The 17,405-nt window shown below is 38.3% G+C and overlaps 2 protein-coding genes across 5 annotated transcripts; one reads left to right on the forward strand and one right to left on the reverse strand.

Annotated features, from left to right (window-relative positions):
* Window positions 1-83: 83 nt before the first annotated feature.
* LIPT1 (lipoyltransferase 1) lies at window positions 84-1,262 on the forward strand. Its single transcript, XM_004752873.3, has one exon. It carries the CDS (start codon window positions 84-86, stop codon window positions 1,203-1,205), a length of 1,122 nt encoding a protein of 373 aa, XP_004752930.1. The 3' UTR covers window positions 1,206-1,262.
* On the reverse strand, window positions 216-17,398 carry MITD1 (microtubule interacting and trafficking domain containing 1). 4 transcript variants are annotated; one of them, XM_045077805.1, is made up of 8 exons: window positions 17,166-17,398; window positions 14,671-14,772; window positions 12,778-12,914; window positions 12,611-12,697; window positions 11,797-11,912; window positions 10,855-10,915; window positions 9,476-9,661; window positions 216-344 (listed from the first exon to the last, which is right to left on the reverse strand). In XM_045077805.1, the coding sequence occupies exons 1-7, from the start codon at window positions 17,314-17,316 to the stop codon at window positions 9,560-9,562; spliced, it is 756 nt and encodes a 251-aa protein (XP_044933740.1). In that variant the 5' UTR covers window positions 17,317-17,398; the 3' UTR covers window positions 216-344; window positions 9,476-9,559. The 4 variants fall into 4 exon arrangements, with proteins under 4 accessions (XP_044933740.1, XP_012911754.1, XP_004752932.2 ...); XM_004752875.3 differs by lacking the exons at window positions 216-344; window positions 9,476-9,661 and adding an exon at window positions 10,361-10,750; XM_013056300.2 differs by lacking the exons at window positions 216-344; window positions 10,855-10,915 and having other exon boundaries at window positions 9,500-9,661.
* Window positions 17,399-17,405: the final 7 nt, after the last annotated feature.

A 17,405-nucleotide genomic window follows, 5' to 3' on the forward strand; every position in this document is an offset into this window, starting at 1 on the left:
ACCCTGGGATCATGACCTGAGCCAAAGGCAGATGCTTAACCAACTGAGCCACGCAGGTGCCAGAGTCTTCCATTTTTAAAAGCATGCTGATCCCATTTTCCATGAAGAACTGCTTCCAGTTACTTTGTAACTACAAGGTCCCAGCAGCTGGGTTTAAAAACAAAGTAAAAAGTGGGCTCATTTTCCAATCAGTTTCCAGTGATATTTATCAAAATCTGGCTGTAGAAGACTGGATCCATGACCATGTGAATCTAGAAGGCAAGCCGGTTCTTTTCTTGTGGAGAAATTCTCCTTCTGTTGTAATAGGCAGGCATCAGAATCCTTGGCAGGAGTGCAACCTGAATCTGATGAGAGAAGAAGGTGTGAAACTGGCTCGGAGAAGAAGTGGAGGAGGAACAGTCTACCATGATATGGGTAATATCAATTTGACTTTCTTTACAACCAAAAAAAAGTACGACAGAATGCAGAATCTAAAATTAGTTGTGAGGGCTCTGAATGCTGTCCAACCCCAGCTGGATATACAGGCCACCAAAAGATGTGACCTTTTGCTAGATGGGCAGTTTAAAATCTCAGGAACAGCTTCTAAAATTGGCCGGACTACTGCGTATCACCATTGCACTTTATTATGTAGTACCGATAGGACCTCATTGTCATCTTTGCTGAAGAGCCCTTACCAAGGGATCAGGAGCAATGCCACTGCAAGCATACCTTCCATAGTAAAAAATCTTTTGGAAAAAGATCCCACTCTGACCTGCGAAGTACTCATGAATGCTATTGCAGCAGAGTATGCTGCTTATCATCAAATTGATAACCATATCAATCTAATAAATCCAACAGATGAGACCCTGTTTCCTGGAATAAATAACAAAGCCAGAGAACTACAGACCTGGGAGTGGATATATGGCAAAACTCCGAAGTTTAGTATAAACACTTCCTTTAATGTATTATATGAACAGTCACACTTGGAAATTAAAATATTTATAGACATAAAGGATGGAAGGATTGAAATCTGTAATATTGAAGCACCTGATCATTGGTTGCCACTGGAAATATGTGACAAATTAAATTCAAGTTTTATTGGCAGTAAGTTCTGCCCAAATGAAATTACTATGCTAACAAATATTTTACATAGAACATGTCCAGAAGATGATGAACTACACAATAGATGGAATATTCTCTGTGAAAAAATTAAGGGAATAATGTGATTCCAAATAAATTTCTTAATATTAACAATTTTATGAGAAAATAAAATGTTTAAGGTACCTTGTATATCTTTTTTTTAAAGTAATCTCTACACTCAATATGGGGCTTGAACTCACAACCCTGAGATCAAGAGTCATATGCTCTACCAACTGAGCCAGCCAGGAACCCTCATCATAAGTCTCTTAAAAAAGACCTAGTCTCTTTCAGTGACTATTCACTGTTAGGAATTGTCACCTAGTCTGTGTTTTCTTAAGTCCCCTTTTTTCAATGATTTTTTTTTTTTCATCTAGCACACATATATCTGCTCCTTTTTGTTACCATCATGGGGGTGTATATGATACTCAACACTATGATCTCTGAGTTAGTTCTTTTTCTCACCCCTAAGGAATATAACCCAGGCTTCTTGTCACCTCTGATAATTTAAACTCTAAAATTCTTCCTTTTATTATACGGTTGACCCTTGAATAGTGGGTTTGAACTGCATGGTTTCAATTACATGTAGATGTTTTACAGTGCTATAAATGTATTTTCTCTTACAATTTTTTTTAAAAGATTTTATTTATTTGAGAGAGAGAGAGAGATCACAAGTAGGCAGAGAGAGGCGAGGAAATCAAGGCTCCGCAAGGAGCCTAACACGGGGCTCAGTCCCAGGACCCGAGATCATGACCCAAGCTGAAGGCAGAGGCTCAACCCACTGAGCCACCCAGGTGTCCCCACTTACGATTTTTTAAAAAAAATATTTTATTTATCTGAGAGAGAAAGAGAGAGCGAGCACATAAGCAGGGGGAGAGGCAGAGTGAGAGGGAGAAGCAGGGCAGGGAGCCCAATGTGGGACTCAATCCCAGGACCCTGAGATCATGACCTGAGCAAAAGGCAGACGCCCAACCAACTGAGCTATCCAGGGGCCCCTCTCTTATGATTTTTAAGTAACATTTTTTCTAGCTTCATTGTAAGAATACAGTATATAATACATTCAAAATATGTCTTGATGGTTACTAGTAAGGCTGCTGTTCAGTAGGCTACTAGTTACATTTTTGGGGGAGACAAAGTTTTATGTGGATTTTCAACTGCCATGGTCAGCACCTCTAACCCCCACATTATTCAAGTATCAGCTGTACTTTCTCATCCACTGTCCTCTCCTGTTAAATTAAACCCACTGTACTTTTCTAAGCTCTTAACCCTCAAAATCTCTTGCTTCATCTCCCTTCCTACCCAACCCTGAATTCTTTCAAGTATATTGTCTTATCTTACCAGCATTCTCATTTGCTTTTCTCTCTTGACCTACAATGGCCTTTGTTATATTATTATCCCATCAGCTGAATTTTTACTCCTGTCATAGGAGTAATGACAGGCAATGGTGGAAGAAAATTCACATAATCATGCAAATTAAACCAATTTCATATTTATATTTATCCTTTATTGGTGTCAGATTCAGTTCGTCTCCATTGACTCCCTCATGCTTCAGAGGCCTTATTCATAAGTGTTTCCACTTTTCTTTAACTCAGAACTCTACTCCTCTTGTCACAAATCTTGACTCATAATTTGACAGTGGAAGCCTTCATAAATGAGCTCCTTCTGCACCTCACTTCCTCTAAACATTTCTCATTCGTTCTCAAATAACACCTTTCCCTTAAGGCTAGTTGTACCTGGATCTTTGTCCTTTCCAACCTTTTTGGGCCTTCTACTATTAAATGTTTATATTTTTTATCTTACGTTTTCTGTCTCCACTTACTGGATCCTCAGACATAGTGAATAAACATGCTCATGTCTCTTCTCTCCCCAGAATCCCTGCTTAAGGTTTTGTTGTATCTCTACATCTTGTTGCCAAATTTCTTCAAGGAGTAACATCGCCGACAACCACTTTGTGTTTTTATAGTTCGCTCACATACTCCTCTGATTTCTACAGTACTTTGGGTGTGTTTTCTGAATGCTTACTATGTGCGAGGTACTTTGTAGTTGTTGGATGTTCATGGTGAGTGAAAGAGACACTGAGCTCAGGAATTGACAATTTATATATCAAACTCCTTAAAGACTAGAGTAAAAAAATATGTTTTATATAATGTACTAGCACAGATATTATCTATACCTAACCAGTTTTACAATGCAATGTTTATCCTATACTAGTTACTTACTTGACATTTTATATTTGGTTTTATTTCATCTTTTAAAAATGATTTTATCACCACTATTAGGTCAAGACTGGAATTTAAAAAACATGAGCCTAACACAAACAAATCAGCATATAATTTATAAGGCAAGAAAAGCCCTGGTAGTTAAAACGGACAATAATAGGGGCTACCTAGCTAGAGCTATCAGGGTGAGGACATTGAAATGGAGACCTGAAGAATGAGAAGCAGCCAAGCCAAGTGGCATGGGGAGGAGAGCATTCCCAGTTTTGTCAGTTATTTATTGCCTCTTAACAAACCACTCCAAAACTTAGTGGCTTAAAACAACATTTATTTTATTCATAAATCTACAATTTGAGCTTTCATGGGGATAGTGCGTATGATCCAGTGGCATAGGCTAGGACAGCCTAAAGAACTGGAAATACCTGTTTCAAGATGGCTCACATGGCTGGCAAGTTGGTGCTGGCAATTGCCTGGGAGCTCAGCTGGACCTATGGGTTGAAGGCTTCAAGTCCTTTCCACTTGGGCCTAATCAAGGCTGCCTGAACTTCCTCACAGCATGGTAGCTGGATTCCCAGAACAAGTGACTCAAGAAAGCCTAACAGAAATGATTTCCTTTTATATCTTATCCTGGAAGCAACCTGCACATGCACCCAAATCCAAGAGGAGAGAACACCAATAACCACCTCTTCATGGGAGGAATGTTAAAGTCATTATAAAAATTACTACTGGGTCTGAGAGATCTTATTGCAAACATTTTTCTAAAGTATACTCTACCACACAACAGCACTCAGAGAGCTCTAAAGCAGGTAAAAGGTTATTGCAAAGGAAGTATAAGCAAACTGAAGTGTGAGAACAAGGGGGAGAATGGAGCAAGATGGGGATGGAGAGAAAAGAGACCGGATCATGTAGGGACAGACAGCCCAAGGTAGACATAGATCTTATTTTAAGTGCAACGATACTGCAGTTGTTATAGACTCTTCCATCTGCTCTGTGGAGAATGGATTGGAGGAAGAGAAGACAGAAAGCAGAAAGTCTTTTAGGAGACCACTGCAGGAATCCCAGCAGAGGTAATGCTGGCAGTATCCGTGGAGAGATGCTGACATTGTGTTAAGCCTTGTCAAAAATTAAGGATGACTTCCATTTTCAGGACAAGGTTTCATTCTGATTCCTTTTAAAGGGAAACAATAAAGCAGTGTATATTAGTTTGCTAGGGCTGCCATAACAAAATACTACAGATTATGTGGCTTATATAATAAAAATATATTTTCTCACAGTTCTGGAGGCCAGGAAGTCCAAGATCAAAGTGCTGAATGGGTTTGGTGTCTCCTGTGGCCTCTCTCCTTGGCCTGCAGACAGCTGCCTTCTTGCTGTATCCTCACATCATCTTTCTGTTATCGGAGAGGGGGCCATGTGCAGAAGTTGGTGCTCAGCAGTTAATCATCGGTCTTCTAAAAATCTTAAAGAATCCTCTGCTCTACCAATAATCAAGGCTCCTAAGTGTCTCTCAGTAAAGGATGCCCCTGCAGCCCAATGAGCCATATCCTGCAAAGCAGTATGGACTCCTCCCCCTGTACCAGGAATCAAGGCTCCCATATGTCTCTTAATGAGGATGCCCCTGGTCAGTGGTGGCTATTTTTAAGTGTGGTCAAGCCTTATCTTCTGGAAAGTCTGGTTCTTTGTTCCTCAAGTTCCTCAGTGTGCAGGATCTTAAAGGAAGTAGGTTAGTACTGCTATAAACTTGGATTTAGGACAGCAAGCAAGAAGTGCATAAGTTTGAAGCACATTAACCTTTAACGCCAACTGGGGTGCTGTTAGGTTTCCTCTGAGTGTGCATATCCATGTCAAAATTTCCACTTCTTATAAGGACACCAATCTTACTGGATTAGGGTCCACTCTAAAGACATCATTTTTAACTCTATAACTCTTTGAAGACCTTATCTCCAAATACAGTTACATTCTGAGGTACTGGGGGTTAGGATTTTAACACGTGAATTTAGCTCTTATGAGCTCTTGTAACTGAGTGGATCCACATTTCACCCCTTTTTTTATGATGAAGGGGAGGGATAGAGGAGTGGACACACAGGGTTTTGCCTGTAGCTGGTTCTCTCAGTGTGGGAGTGGAATAAGTGAAGAGGATTTTACTTTTCAAGGGGCTCCTGGGACAAACATAATTGGCAGTCTAACCATTCTTCATTTGAGTCAGGTTTCATAGGCAGGTCCTTCTGTTCTTCTCCAGCAATATTAAATAGCAAATAAACAATTTTGAAGAAATTTCTCATGGGCATATTTTTTATGCATTATATTTGCTGCAATGTGTTAAAATTGCTTTCCAAGAAAGGTGTAAAAACCTGGCATGATGTGCTTTGTGACAATAAAGAACTCATGCTTTTCTGATACCACTTGTTTCTTAAAAGCAAGGATATCATCAGTTGAAAGGTGATTAAAGACTTCAAGTTCCAAAAGGGAAATTTAACAAACATCACCTGGAATAGAAAAGGTATGTTTTGCAGTGAGAGTCCACAGAATTTTCTGATTGCTCCCATATGAGGATAAAGGAGATGAGGAATCAAGAACGATTCCTAGATTTCTTATTTGAGCAACTGGATGGATACTCCCATCCCACTCCCAGTGGGGGAATGTGTTTCTGAAGTTCGGTTGCAGCATCCTGTATTTGAAATGACTGTGTGCTTCTGAAATGCCAGAAAAAATGCCAAATAGGCAGCTGAATTTATAGGATCACAGCTCCAAGGAAAGCTTAGGCTTAATTTATATATTTAGGAGGTGACAGCACATACATAGTATTTTAAGTCATGAAAATGGATACTTGTGAATCTTTATATTCATCTTAAAGCATAAGTGTTTAGCACCTGAGTCCCCTCACTCTTTGAGGATTTCTCCAACTTAAAAAACCTTACTGCAAGGCAGAACCCACCTGTTGGAGACGTCAAAAGGATGTGACTGCAGTTGACCCCTGAACTGGATATGGGCAATCAGTGGCTCTTTACACCCTCCCATCCTTGGAATGTGTGTTCTGCCCAGTGCTCCCACACTAGAAGCCACTTCATGGACTCAGCTTTGAGAGAGTAATATGTTACTGAGACTATCCAGATTGTGTATGTGACTTGTATCCCATCAAGGCCTCCATGAATTCTTGACCACCTCTCCACAGCATGTGTGGAGATTACTTATCTTGTAGCCACCCAAGACAAGCCTCATTTGTAAGTTCCATTGCTTATTAAACCCCACCTACCAATCTGGAGTGGTCTGCCTCTTTCTTTAGTCTCTCCTTTCCCTGAGTGTATGGACACCAGTTTTGAATTTCACCTGGGGAACTCCAGAGGTTAAAAAACAACATCACTCCCCTCTGTGGACACTGAAATTTTCACTGTACTCTCTTCCTAAGCCTCTCTTGAATCTAGGGTGAGGGTACATGACTTAGACCAATCTGATGTGCTTGCTTCAGACTCTGAATGGAACATGATGAAGTGAACCTAGGGTGGGGAAAACCCTTCTCTGGCAGTAGTACCAGGGCCTGAATTTCTGGGGTGTAGGTGCTAAGCATGGCAGCATTTAAGTGCCCAATAATTTAAGTGACAGAAGTGGTAATAAGGCTACTTAAAGTTCAGGCTGCCTTAGGGTCAGCAGTAGTACCAACAATTAGTTCTGTGATGTGATTCTAGATATGGGTTTTTTTCACTGCAGCACTTCCAAGGCCCAGTCTGTAACTCTTGGGGTGATGGTCAGAACTACCCACTATCTTTATAATCTCTTTTTTGCTTACATCAAGTAAAAGCAGTTTCTGTGGCTTTTCAATAAGAAATTACTGGTATAATCACGTGAGGGAGAGTGTAGATTTTTTTTAAAAAAAGTGGTTCTACTTAATATCTAATTTAGGAGAATATCAATATTTAAAAAACAGGATGGAGGAGAAGGAAAGTATGTTTCATGGAATTTAAGAATTTTAAGAAGGGAGTGGCCAATTGGGTCAAATACTCCTGAAAGTTCAAGTAATATGAAGGTTAGGAAGTACCCATCAGATATTGTAATAATGGAAGTCACTGGTGACCTTAGCAAGAGGAATTTCAGTGGAATGATGGATAGCCTGGTTAAAGTGCACTGAAGTATTAATACGTGGTAAGGAAATGGGGAAAACTGTATAGAGAACTTTAGGGAGTTTGTTCACAAAGAACAAAGAAATAGGGTGGGCAGGTCTGTACTGGCAGAAACAATGCAGCAGAGAGGAAAAGATCGCCCCAAGTCCTTGGTAAGGCTAAGGGAGGCAAGGTTGAACTCACTTCTGGAAAATCTGGCTATCTTCCTTATGTATTAGTACTATTAACCCTTTATATGCTATAAATTTGATGTCAACATAACTTTTTATGGTTCTCTCAAGTTTTCAATATTTACATGATCAAATCTTTTGCCTTTTCCTTTCCTTGATAATTCCTGGGTTTTGTGTTATCCTAGTATATTTAGTTGAGTGTTAACTTTTCAGGGCACCTGGATGGCTCAGTCAATTAAGCATCTGCCTTAGAGAGGGGTACCCTCCTACACTGTTGGTGGGAATACAAGCTGGTGCAACCACTCTGGAAAACCATGTGGAGGTTCCTCAAAAAACTGAAAATAGAGCTACCCTATGACCCAGCGATTGCACCACTGGGTATATATCCTAAAGATACAAACGTGGTGCTCCAAAGGGGCACGTGCACCCGAATGTTTATAGCAGCAATGTCCACAATAGCCAAACTATGGAAAGAACCTAGATGTTCATCAACAGATGAATGGATAAAGAAGATGTGGTATATATACACAATGGAATACTATGCAGCCATCAAAAGAAATGAAATCTTGCCATTTGCGACGAAGTGGATAGAATTAGAGGGTATCATGCTTAGCGAAATAAGTCAATCAGAGAAAGACAACTATCATATGATCTCCCTGATATGAAGAAGTGGAGATGTAATGTGGGGGGTTGGGGGAAGGAAAAGAAAAAATGAAAGAAGGTGGGATTGGGAGGGAGACAAACCATAAAAGACTCAATCTCAAAAAACAGACTGAGGGTTGCTGGGGGGAGGGAGGATGGGAGAGGGTGGAGGGGATATGGACATTGGGGAGGGTATGTGCTATGATGAGTGCTGTGAAATGTGTAAACCTGGCAATTCATAGACCTGTACCCCTGGGGATAAAAATACATTATATGTTTATTTAAAAAAATAAATAAATTTAATTAAAAAAAAAAAAGCATCTGCCTTGGGTCAGGTCATGATCCCAGAGTCTTGGGATGGAGTCCCACATCAGGCTCCCTGCTGAGCAGGGAGCCTGCTTTTCCCTCTATATCTCTGCCCTTGCTCTCTGTCTCTCTCTCATGTTCTCTTTCTCCCAAATGGATAAAATCTTAGGGAAAAAAAAAAAATTTTTTTTTTTCATTTAATTAGCTCTTTAACAGAATAACCTCTATGTGAGGTAGAGATCTAATGTTTTTTTCCAAACATTTATTGTATAGTTTACTCTTTCCCCACTAATATGAATCATACCTTTGTTGTGCATTAAGGACCCATATACACATTTACTTTCTCTCTCCGGTGTTTCCAGACTCTTTACCCCACTGATTTGTCCATTCTTATGCTCATACTTTAAAAATATATATAACTTTTTGTCTCTAAACTTATCAAGCAAGTCTCCTAGTGTTAGTCTCTTTGTCATTTAATTTACAAATTAGGGAGAAATAACATCTTATTAAGCCTTCCCATTCAAGAATATAATTGTCTTTCCTAGTTTTCTTTTACATTCTTCCATAAAGTTTACAGTTTTATCACACAGTTCTTGCACATTTCTTGATGTATTTAATAAGTAACTTGCATATGGTAGTCTTCTAATGTTTTAATTGAATCTGGGGATAGATTTCAAATATCTAGAATAATGGATGCATTACTGTTTTATCCATTACTATAAAAAATGGATAGGTGCTCTTCCTTAAATATCAGTACCTCTTAGGCAGTATCCCTATGTAGGTTGGTTAACCCAAAGTTAATTTCATAGGGTTGTGACTGCTGAATCTCTATAGTGATAGATTCACATGCTCTAGAAGAAATCAGAGTGGTTATTTTAACATAAAAAGGAGGAGGTCTAATACATGTTCTCACCTGAATGAAAAGCCCTTCTACTTCCACATCCTGATAGGCACCTGGCAAAATAAGCTACAATACTTTGTAGAAAGTAACTTCTGATTAAGTCCAACACTTGCTCTCCTGAGACCCTGAATTTCCATATGAAAAAGCTTGACAAACTGGCTTGAGACTTTTCAGATTCAGCATTACCAGCACCTGAACCTGAAAATATTAAACAAAAACATTAGGAGCTTTTTTGGAATCCCTTGTTGGTCTTTTATGTCAACTAAGTCAGGTGACTGCTGGCTCCCAGAGGTAAAACATAAACCTGGTGTCCAAGTCACCCAGGACCACTCTGCCTGACCTTGTTCCCATGGCTTCTACCTGGCTTTGGTCTTACACACTATTTAATCTTGAAGGTAATCTTCAGTCTTCTCCAGATATGATATTTATATGCATGTATTCCCCAACACGAGTACTTCTATTTCCCTCCACAGACTGGCTTACCTTATTCTTTAAGCTTCTGGACTGCCCGTTACTTCTACCTTTATTCCCAATCCCAGCCTATCTCCATGGAACCTAGTCTTCATCCCCAACCAGTCAACTGGCATCTGGATGGATAAGCTTACCCGAACAGTTGATTATAAGCTGCAAAGCTTTACAAATGTGCCAACCAAGGTTGAATAAGATGCAAAATGTATCTGCATAACTAAGCAGGTTGATTTGCCTTTACAGAGTAAAGTGATACTGGATAAATGAATGTTGGTGAATTTCTAACAGGGACACGTAATTGTAATAAAATTAACATTTTTTTCCTGGTTATTAGACCCACAAGCCCATCTGCCTCTTAAAAGAATACTCTAATCCATGATTTTTCCTCCCAGATGCTAAATTCCCGGGGCAAGATTAATATCCAATTCATTTTCATAATTGGTGCTCATTATTTATTGATTCATTCTCCAACAGTCAAATAAGAGAAAAGCTAGTAAAATGTTCAAATTAATCTTGTGACTGGAAATGCTGTAAATCTACTGAATAATGTATTTATAAAAATATTTAGGATTGGTTACATAACTGAAAAATGGATCCATAAATTAGTAGAAATGTAAAAATTTATTGTTAAATTCATAATTATAGGAATGATCTGTCCAAAGTAACAAAATCAATATTCACTTAAAATAGAAATATATAATGCAAATTAAGCTGCTACCCATCATATTTTTTTTGTGTGCTTATTATGAAAAATGTCCACTGTTGTTTCATGACATGGTCTTAAATCAAAATCACAATATCCAAGGGAAAAAAACGACTCTAAGAAGAGAAGAAAAGAGGTTTTTTTTAATTAAAAATACCCACAGCCATGTTGTTAAAATGATACAAAAAGAGTATAACATACTCATAAGACTATATCCTACCTGTGGTTTCTTAAAATAGTCAAGTCCCCTTCCAATCTTAATCATCCATCCATTATTAAACCTATTGAATACAGTATTATATTCCAGAAATTTAGGTCAGACAGTTATCAAAGGTGTAGTGTAGCAAGCATCAGCAACATTTCCTCCTAACAAAGAAAATCACTTTCTGCAGTGCCATGAGTTGAACAAAACCAGGGGTTACTCATGGGCTATGTCTACAATGAAATAAAAATATCCAAAGAAACCATGAATTGATTTGATTAGCCAGTAACAAGTGTGACAATTCAATTAAATCTTACTCTTGAATTTCAGATTTCTGACAAAACCTTCCTGTTTTGCTACATGTATTCAGGCAGACTATAGTGTGTTACAGGGGTTACCTAGAGATGGAGGACATAAGCAAGAAGAGCTCTGGATGCTGACCTCTGCTTCAACCACAGCACTGCACTTTCACCTGCTCTGCATTTAGGTTGTGCTTAAGTTTTCATTAAAACTAAGGGTGCAGTTACTATAAACGTATGAAAGCCACTGTGCTAAATAGAGGAACACACTACTAACATACCTGCATATACTGTTTCCTTCTGACACTGTCGCATACTATCACACCTATGAGATTATTTAATAAACTGTAAGAATACTAAAATCATCAGAATATTAAATATTATCACCAGAAAATTATTCCAATACCATAACACTACCTACTTGAATAGAAAAGTATTTCCTCTTCTAACATGAAATAGAACACGTAAACTTTATTCCATTATGAATTCCATTATGAACTCAGACATAAGCCAGATTTTTTCCTCAAAAGTGAAAAGATACTAAAATTGAGCTTTACTTAAAATTTTAATAATATTTATATACAATTATATAAATGTATTAAAAGAAATAAAAATAAGTATTTTCAACAGCATAAAAATTAAAATATTGGTATACACTAACCTAATTTCTCGGTCATGAACTGAAGAAGAATATTCTATTTCCAACAGCACCCCATGATTCTGGAGTGACTCTTTTATTTCTTGCAGACCACTACTTTGCTGCTGTTTCCCACTACCCTGTTAATAGGAAAAATACAATTTTCTGTTCAGTTACTAGTATTTCAAATCATTATTAAGCTGTGCAATGTGTATCATGGGTGAATTAAAATGGGAAAGATTCCATATTAGTTTCAAAGTCTATTAACCAGAGTATGAAGCAGTTTAATAGCACTTGTTTTTGTGAAAATGTCTTTTTCTAATGTGTACATAACACCATTCTGTCCCTTCTCCTAAAATGTGTTTTAGTAATGCTGTTTAGTTATTCAGATGGGGCTGCTTTCTTTTCAAATTAATCCTAGGAATCTGGTTTATTTAGAAGCATTCCTATTTAAGTCAAAATCAAGATGGAAATGCTCACTATCATGCTATGATCCACCCAAAGGCCAAAACAATAAATCAAGAAAAAGAGATATAATCACTGGTAAAGAAGAGACAAAACTACCAATAGTGCAGGCATGTGATCATCTCCTGGAACATATAAGAGACTAAACTGATGAGCTACTTGAATCTGAGAGTTTAGCAAAGTGGCCAAACCAAGGTAAAACAAAATCAGAAAAAAATCAACAATATTTCTTAGCAGGTATTTTAGGCCTATTGTTAGATAATTCCCAAAGAAATAGTTCTAGCTGAAATGTATCCACATTTTCCTTACTCAAACTACATCTCGTAACTGAATAAAGTTAACGAAGAAAGAGTAAATGCTTCCAGATACCTACTTCATCCAGAGAGGTGAGAAGATGAATAGTTTTTACTTTACATGGTTTCTTAATAAGCATCTCACAAAATCGAAGAAAGTTATATAGCTGAAAGATATTGGGATAGGTTATTATTAACTCATACATTTTAAATAACATTTCATCATACTTTTGTACACTTCACTTACCTGATGAATCTGTCTAATATAAGGATCTTGTATCCAAACTTCTGTAACTGTTTCATTAAGGTATTTTTGAAAAAGCGACTCATAACTGAAACCTGTTGCATTCTCTTCTATTTTAATCTGCTCGTGATATTTTCCATCTACAAAACAATAATCATTTCAATAATAATTTCAATAATGAAATAATAATAAAGATCGATAATAAAATAATAATAAAATCAGCGACCATTTATTTTCTTTTTACACATATTTACATACAGTGATTAATCAGGATCAGGTACAAGTTCATTTTCTTAACTTCTCCACTCAGCAGACATATCTAAATACCTACTACAGATATACGAGAGATAATAGAAGATGCTATACGCAGAGATAAATAAGGCAAACAATTCCGTAAGTGACTTCTATCTTCATGGAGGCCAAGTAGGAAAGTTACAGAGATTTCCTGGAACATGTTCTTGAGTCGAATCCTATAAACCAGGCAGTTGATTCAAGAGAAGCCTAGATGTATGATAGCTGACATTCTGTCACCGTGAGTAGAACCGTAAGCTAGAACTCAGGGGCTACCTTATCCTCTTCAGATTTAAGTATTTTATATCCTCAATTTAATAGCTAAAGTATGAAACATGTAAATGCAGTATTATATGGAATTTAGAAGTCTTTCTTAGAACTTACAGAGAATATTTTACGCAGAAATTTATAGCACTTCTTAACAACCCAAGCCAATGACTAGGATGCCACAGGATCAGTAAAATAGTTCCATTGTTTTTGTTTCTTCCAAATGAATAATTATTAATTCATTATCACAGACCCTTAAGATTTTTTAACAATATGATCCCTAATGGCAGTTCCTAATTTATATTATGGTTGCATATTTAAAGTTTATTTAAAAACCAGAAGTTTGGATTCTGTTCCTAATGTTTCCACAAATATAATATTAGCAACTATGCATCAGTTTTCAAGCCAATGTATTCAAAACACAATGCTGATGGTACTATATTTCACCCATGTTCTAAAAGGAAATTTCATTGTACATTTCAATTTAGGGTGAAGAAAATACCATTTTGTTCCAACCCAACAGAAGAGCTTGGGGAGGGAGACACCCATGGTATGGGCTCATACAGAATACTAGGAAGGTGGGGGGGGGTTGCTGTATAAACAGTAAGAAGAGCAGCTGAGGGCTAGAGCCACTGATGTGGGTTGGTTTTTTTTTTTTTTAATGGATCTTTTGAAGATTTTATTTATTTATTTATTTATTTATTTATTTAGAGCAGGGTGTGGGGAGGGGCAGAGGGAGAGAGAATCTTAAGCAGCCTCTATGCTGCCTGCACACAGAGCCCAACACAGAGCTCAATCTCACAACCCTGAGGTCAAGACCTGAGCGGAAACCAAGAATAAGACTACTAAGTAGAGATGGACACCTACGGCATCTCTAGTCATTAGGAATACTTAACTCCTGAAATGTTTTGATTCAAAGCAAAATCCTAAAGAAGTTCCAGGAGTTTCTTTAGCTACTTCAACATTTTGGTCCTTTTCTAACGGGAAACACAAATAAAATACATGATTTACATTCCCTATTTCTGTGCAGTATTCTTTCAAGTGCAGTTCACACTAAGCTTCATGGGGGATCTGTGAATTCCTTAAAACAGCATGCAGAGTTTGCAGTATGTATAGCTCTCATCAGATTCTCAACAGGGTATGTGAAAACCACCTCCCCCCTGGTCCCACAAAAAAGGTTAAGAATAGATTATGTATAGGGAAGTGGAAGTGCAGAGTAAATCTCTAGGTTTAAACGGTCCAGACCACAAAGAGTTCCAAAAGGCAGAGCCAGAAACAAGGCACAAAATGGGCTTTGTTGCAACAGTTTATAGACACATTCTGTAAATCAGCCTTTACCTTCTTTTTCTTGATCCAAGTATTTCTTCACTATTTCTGCTCTATCCATGTAGCCAGTAATTTGCTTTCTGAGATTAGATTTCTTTGTGTCATCTTTGGTACCTACAAATTTAAAAATACATTCTCAAATTTCCAAAAAAGTTTTTCTAATTAGTACAGGAATTATTTCCAGTTTCTCAAGTCTTCTACAAATTTCCTATCCTTAGACATGGTTTGCCTCAGTCCTAAAATGCACAAATGGGCTCAAATTTGCCCTGATCACAAAAGACCTTCATTTTTTACACTAAGCCTCTGAAACAGCTTTATATAGGAGTTGAGATTCTGAAATTGTGACTCACTGGCAGGGACCCCAAATTTGGAGAGGTGACAAAGGGGGCTTATTACACGTCAAAGCTGAGTATGAGAACTATTTTGTCTAATCAACCACAAGCCTGAAATCTTAGCATAATCAAAACACACCAAACAATATCTATCTTTCTTCCACAAAACCAGCTTCTCTTTCAGACTTCCCCATTATAATTCATGTTCAATCATTTTCCCAGCCACCCCAAAAATGTAAGGTATTTTTAAAATATACATTATCAATAAAATCTTACCCCAAGCCCCACCCCCCAAAACTCAGTCATCAACTCACTTCTTCATTCCATCCTTTTGATATTGCTTATATTTTCCATAATAATTTCATTTTTAAACTCCCATCAGTTTATTCTCTATAGTTAGGAGTCTGTTTCTTGGTTTGCCTCCCTCTTTTTTTTGTTTGTTTGTTTGTTTCTTAAATTCCACACAGAATCAGCAGAGCACACTGGAGCAAAACTGTGATTCTCCTGATTCAGATTCCCAGAGTGCCAGAACTTGAGCAGTGTTCCAACAAAACAAATCCTAAAACACCAGAACTTTAGCAGAGCAACACCTGCCCCAACAGGGTACACTGTCTTTTGGGCAGTCAGTATACCTGAGTCTTTAAAACTCTGGGCTCCAATTGTGACCCAACTAATTGTGGTAGAACTGAAAAGCTTAATGTTATGCTGCAAATGAGGATGATATCACCTCCTATTTTATAGGGCAATTGTAGGGATGAAACAAGATCATGATTTTGATGTGCTCCGCACAGTGCCACCACTCAGCACTTATAAATGATAATTACTTTTATCATCACCATCACTATCATCATCACATGGGCTTTCCCAAAGCAGCTTTTAAATTTTTATTTTAAGATTTTATTTATTTATTTGACAGACAGAGATTACAAGTAGGCAGAGAGGCAGGCAGAGAGAGAGGAGGAAGCAGGCTCCCTGCTGCGCAGAGAGCCGGATGGATGTGGGGCTCCATCCCAGGACTCTGAGATCATGACCTGAGCAGAAGGCAGAGGCTTTAACCCACTGAGCCACCCAGGCGCCCCCCAAAGCAGATAGTTCTTTTTTTTGGTTGGATTTTGAGAGAGTATGGGCACTCAGGAGTGGGGGGGAGAAGCAAAAGGAGAAGCAGAGTCTCAGCTAGCTGAGTGTGGAACCCAGTGGGCTGCTCTATCTCAGAACTCCAGTATCATGACGAGCTGAAGTCAGAGGCTTAACCATCTGAGTCATCCAGATGCTCCTGTAGTTTCACAGATCTGACCAAAGCACCCCACTCTCTGCTGTCTTTTCAAAGCTTCTTTAACACTTACGCTAAAAGGCACAATGGGGAGATCTTAGGCCAGACTGGGAGCCCCAGAGGGTGTGGAGCAGGGACCAGTCTAAAATCAGTTTAATACCTAATTACTGGTGTCTACTACAGGCCAGGGATTGTACTAGCTGTTAATGGTTGTTTGGGTACTTCTCAAAATTGAATAACTATGGGACAGATAAATTCTCACTGCCCCACCCACAATTATGCATTTCTCCCACTGAAATTCAGTATACATGTTTCTTACAAATGTTTTTTCTTTTACTGCTACATGATTTTATTTTTGTTTACTTCTAACCAAAATGTCTAAACAGAAAAGTAATCATAGTGTAATGAACACCCTTATTACCCATCATGTAGATCTGCCACATTTGCTCCACCTGTTTTTTTTTTGTTTGTTTGTTTTTTCTTAAAATTAAATTCAGCCATCATGACAAATTCTTCCCAGGACACTTCAGTCTACATCTCTAAAAACCAAAGACAGTTTTCAAAAATACCATACTGCTTAACGAAGTCAGTAATTTGAGTGTTACCCAATCCATACTCAAACTTTCCAAAACTGCTCCAAAAGTCTTTTACATTTTGCTCAAAACTAGTCCTATGAAAGTTTATATATTACATTTTATTCTGTCTCTTAAAAATCTAGAGTACTGTCCCTCTTTTTTGATGACATCTATTAAAGATATAAAAGAAACCAGTCCACTTGTTCTGTAGAATATCCACCTTCTGTATTTGCTTCCTTTCACAGAAAGGATCTTTAACTTTCACTCCGCCCCCAGATAAAGGGATCCAGTTCCTTTCTTCTCCTCCTCTCTCCACGGCTCCCTGCTCACCTCTCAGAACCTGCATGAGCAGGTCTATCCCCTCTTGGTAACAAACCAGAGCCTGCTGGTACCGGGACTCCGAGTCTAGCTCCACCGCCCGCTTTAACACGGTGAACGCAGCCACGCTCTGGGCATCCACCTCCCTCCCGGACTTCGCCATAGCTCGGAAACTCTCCTTCGCTCCCAAGCCCAACCAGAGCCGAGCCAGTCGGTCGCGCTTCCGGGGGCGAGCACGTGACACCAGTGCGC

This window comes from Mustela putorius, unplaced genomic scaffold (genome assembly GCF_011764305.1).
Source record: "Mustela putorius furo isolate JIRA1106 unplaced genomic scaffold, ASM1176430v1.1 tig00000224_pilon_pilon_pilon, whole genome shotgun sequence".
NCBI lineage: Eukaryota > Metazoa > Chordata > Mammalia > Carnivora > Mustelidae > Mustela > Mustela putorius.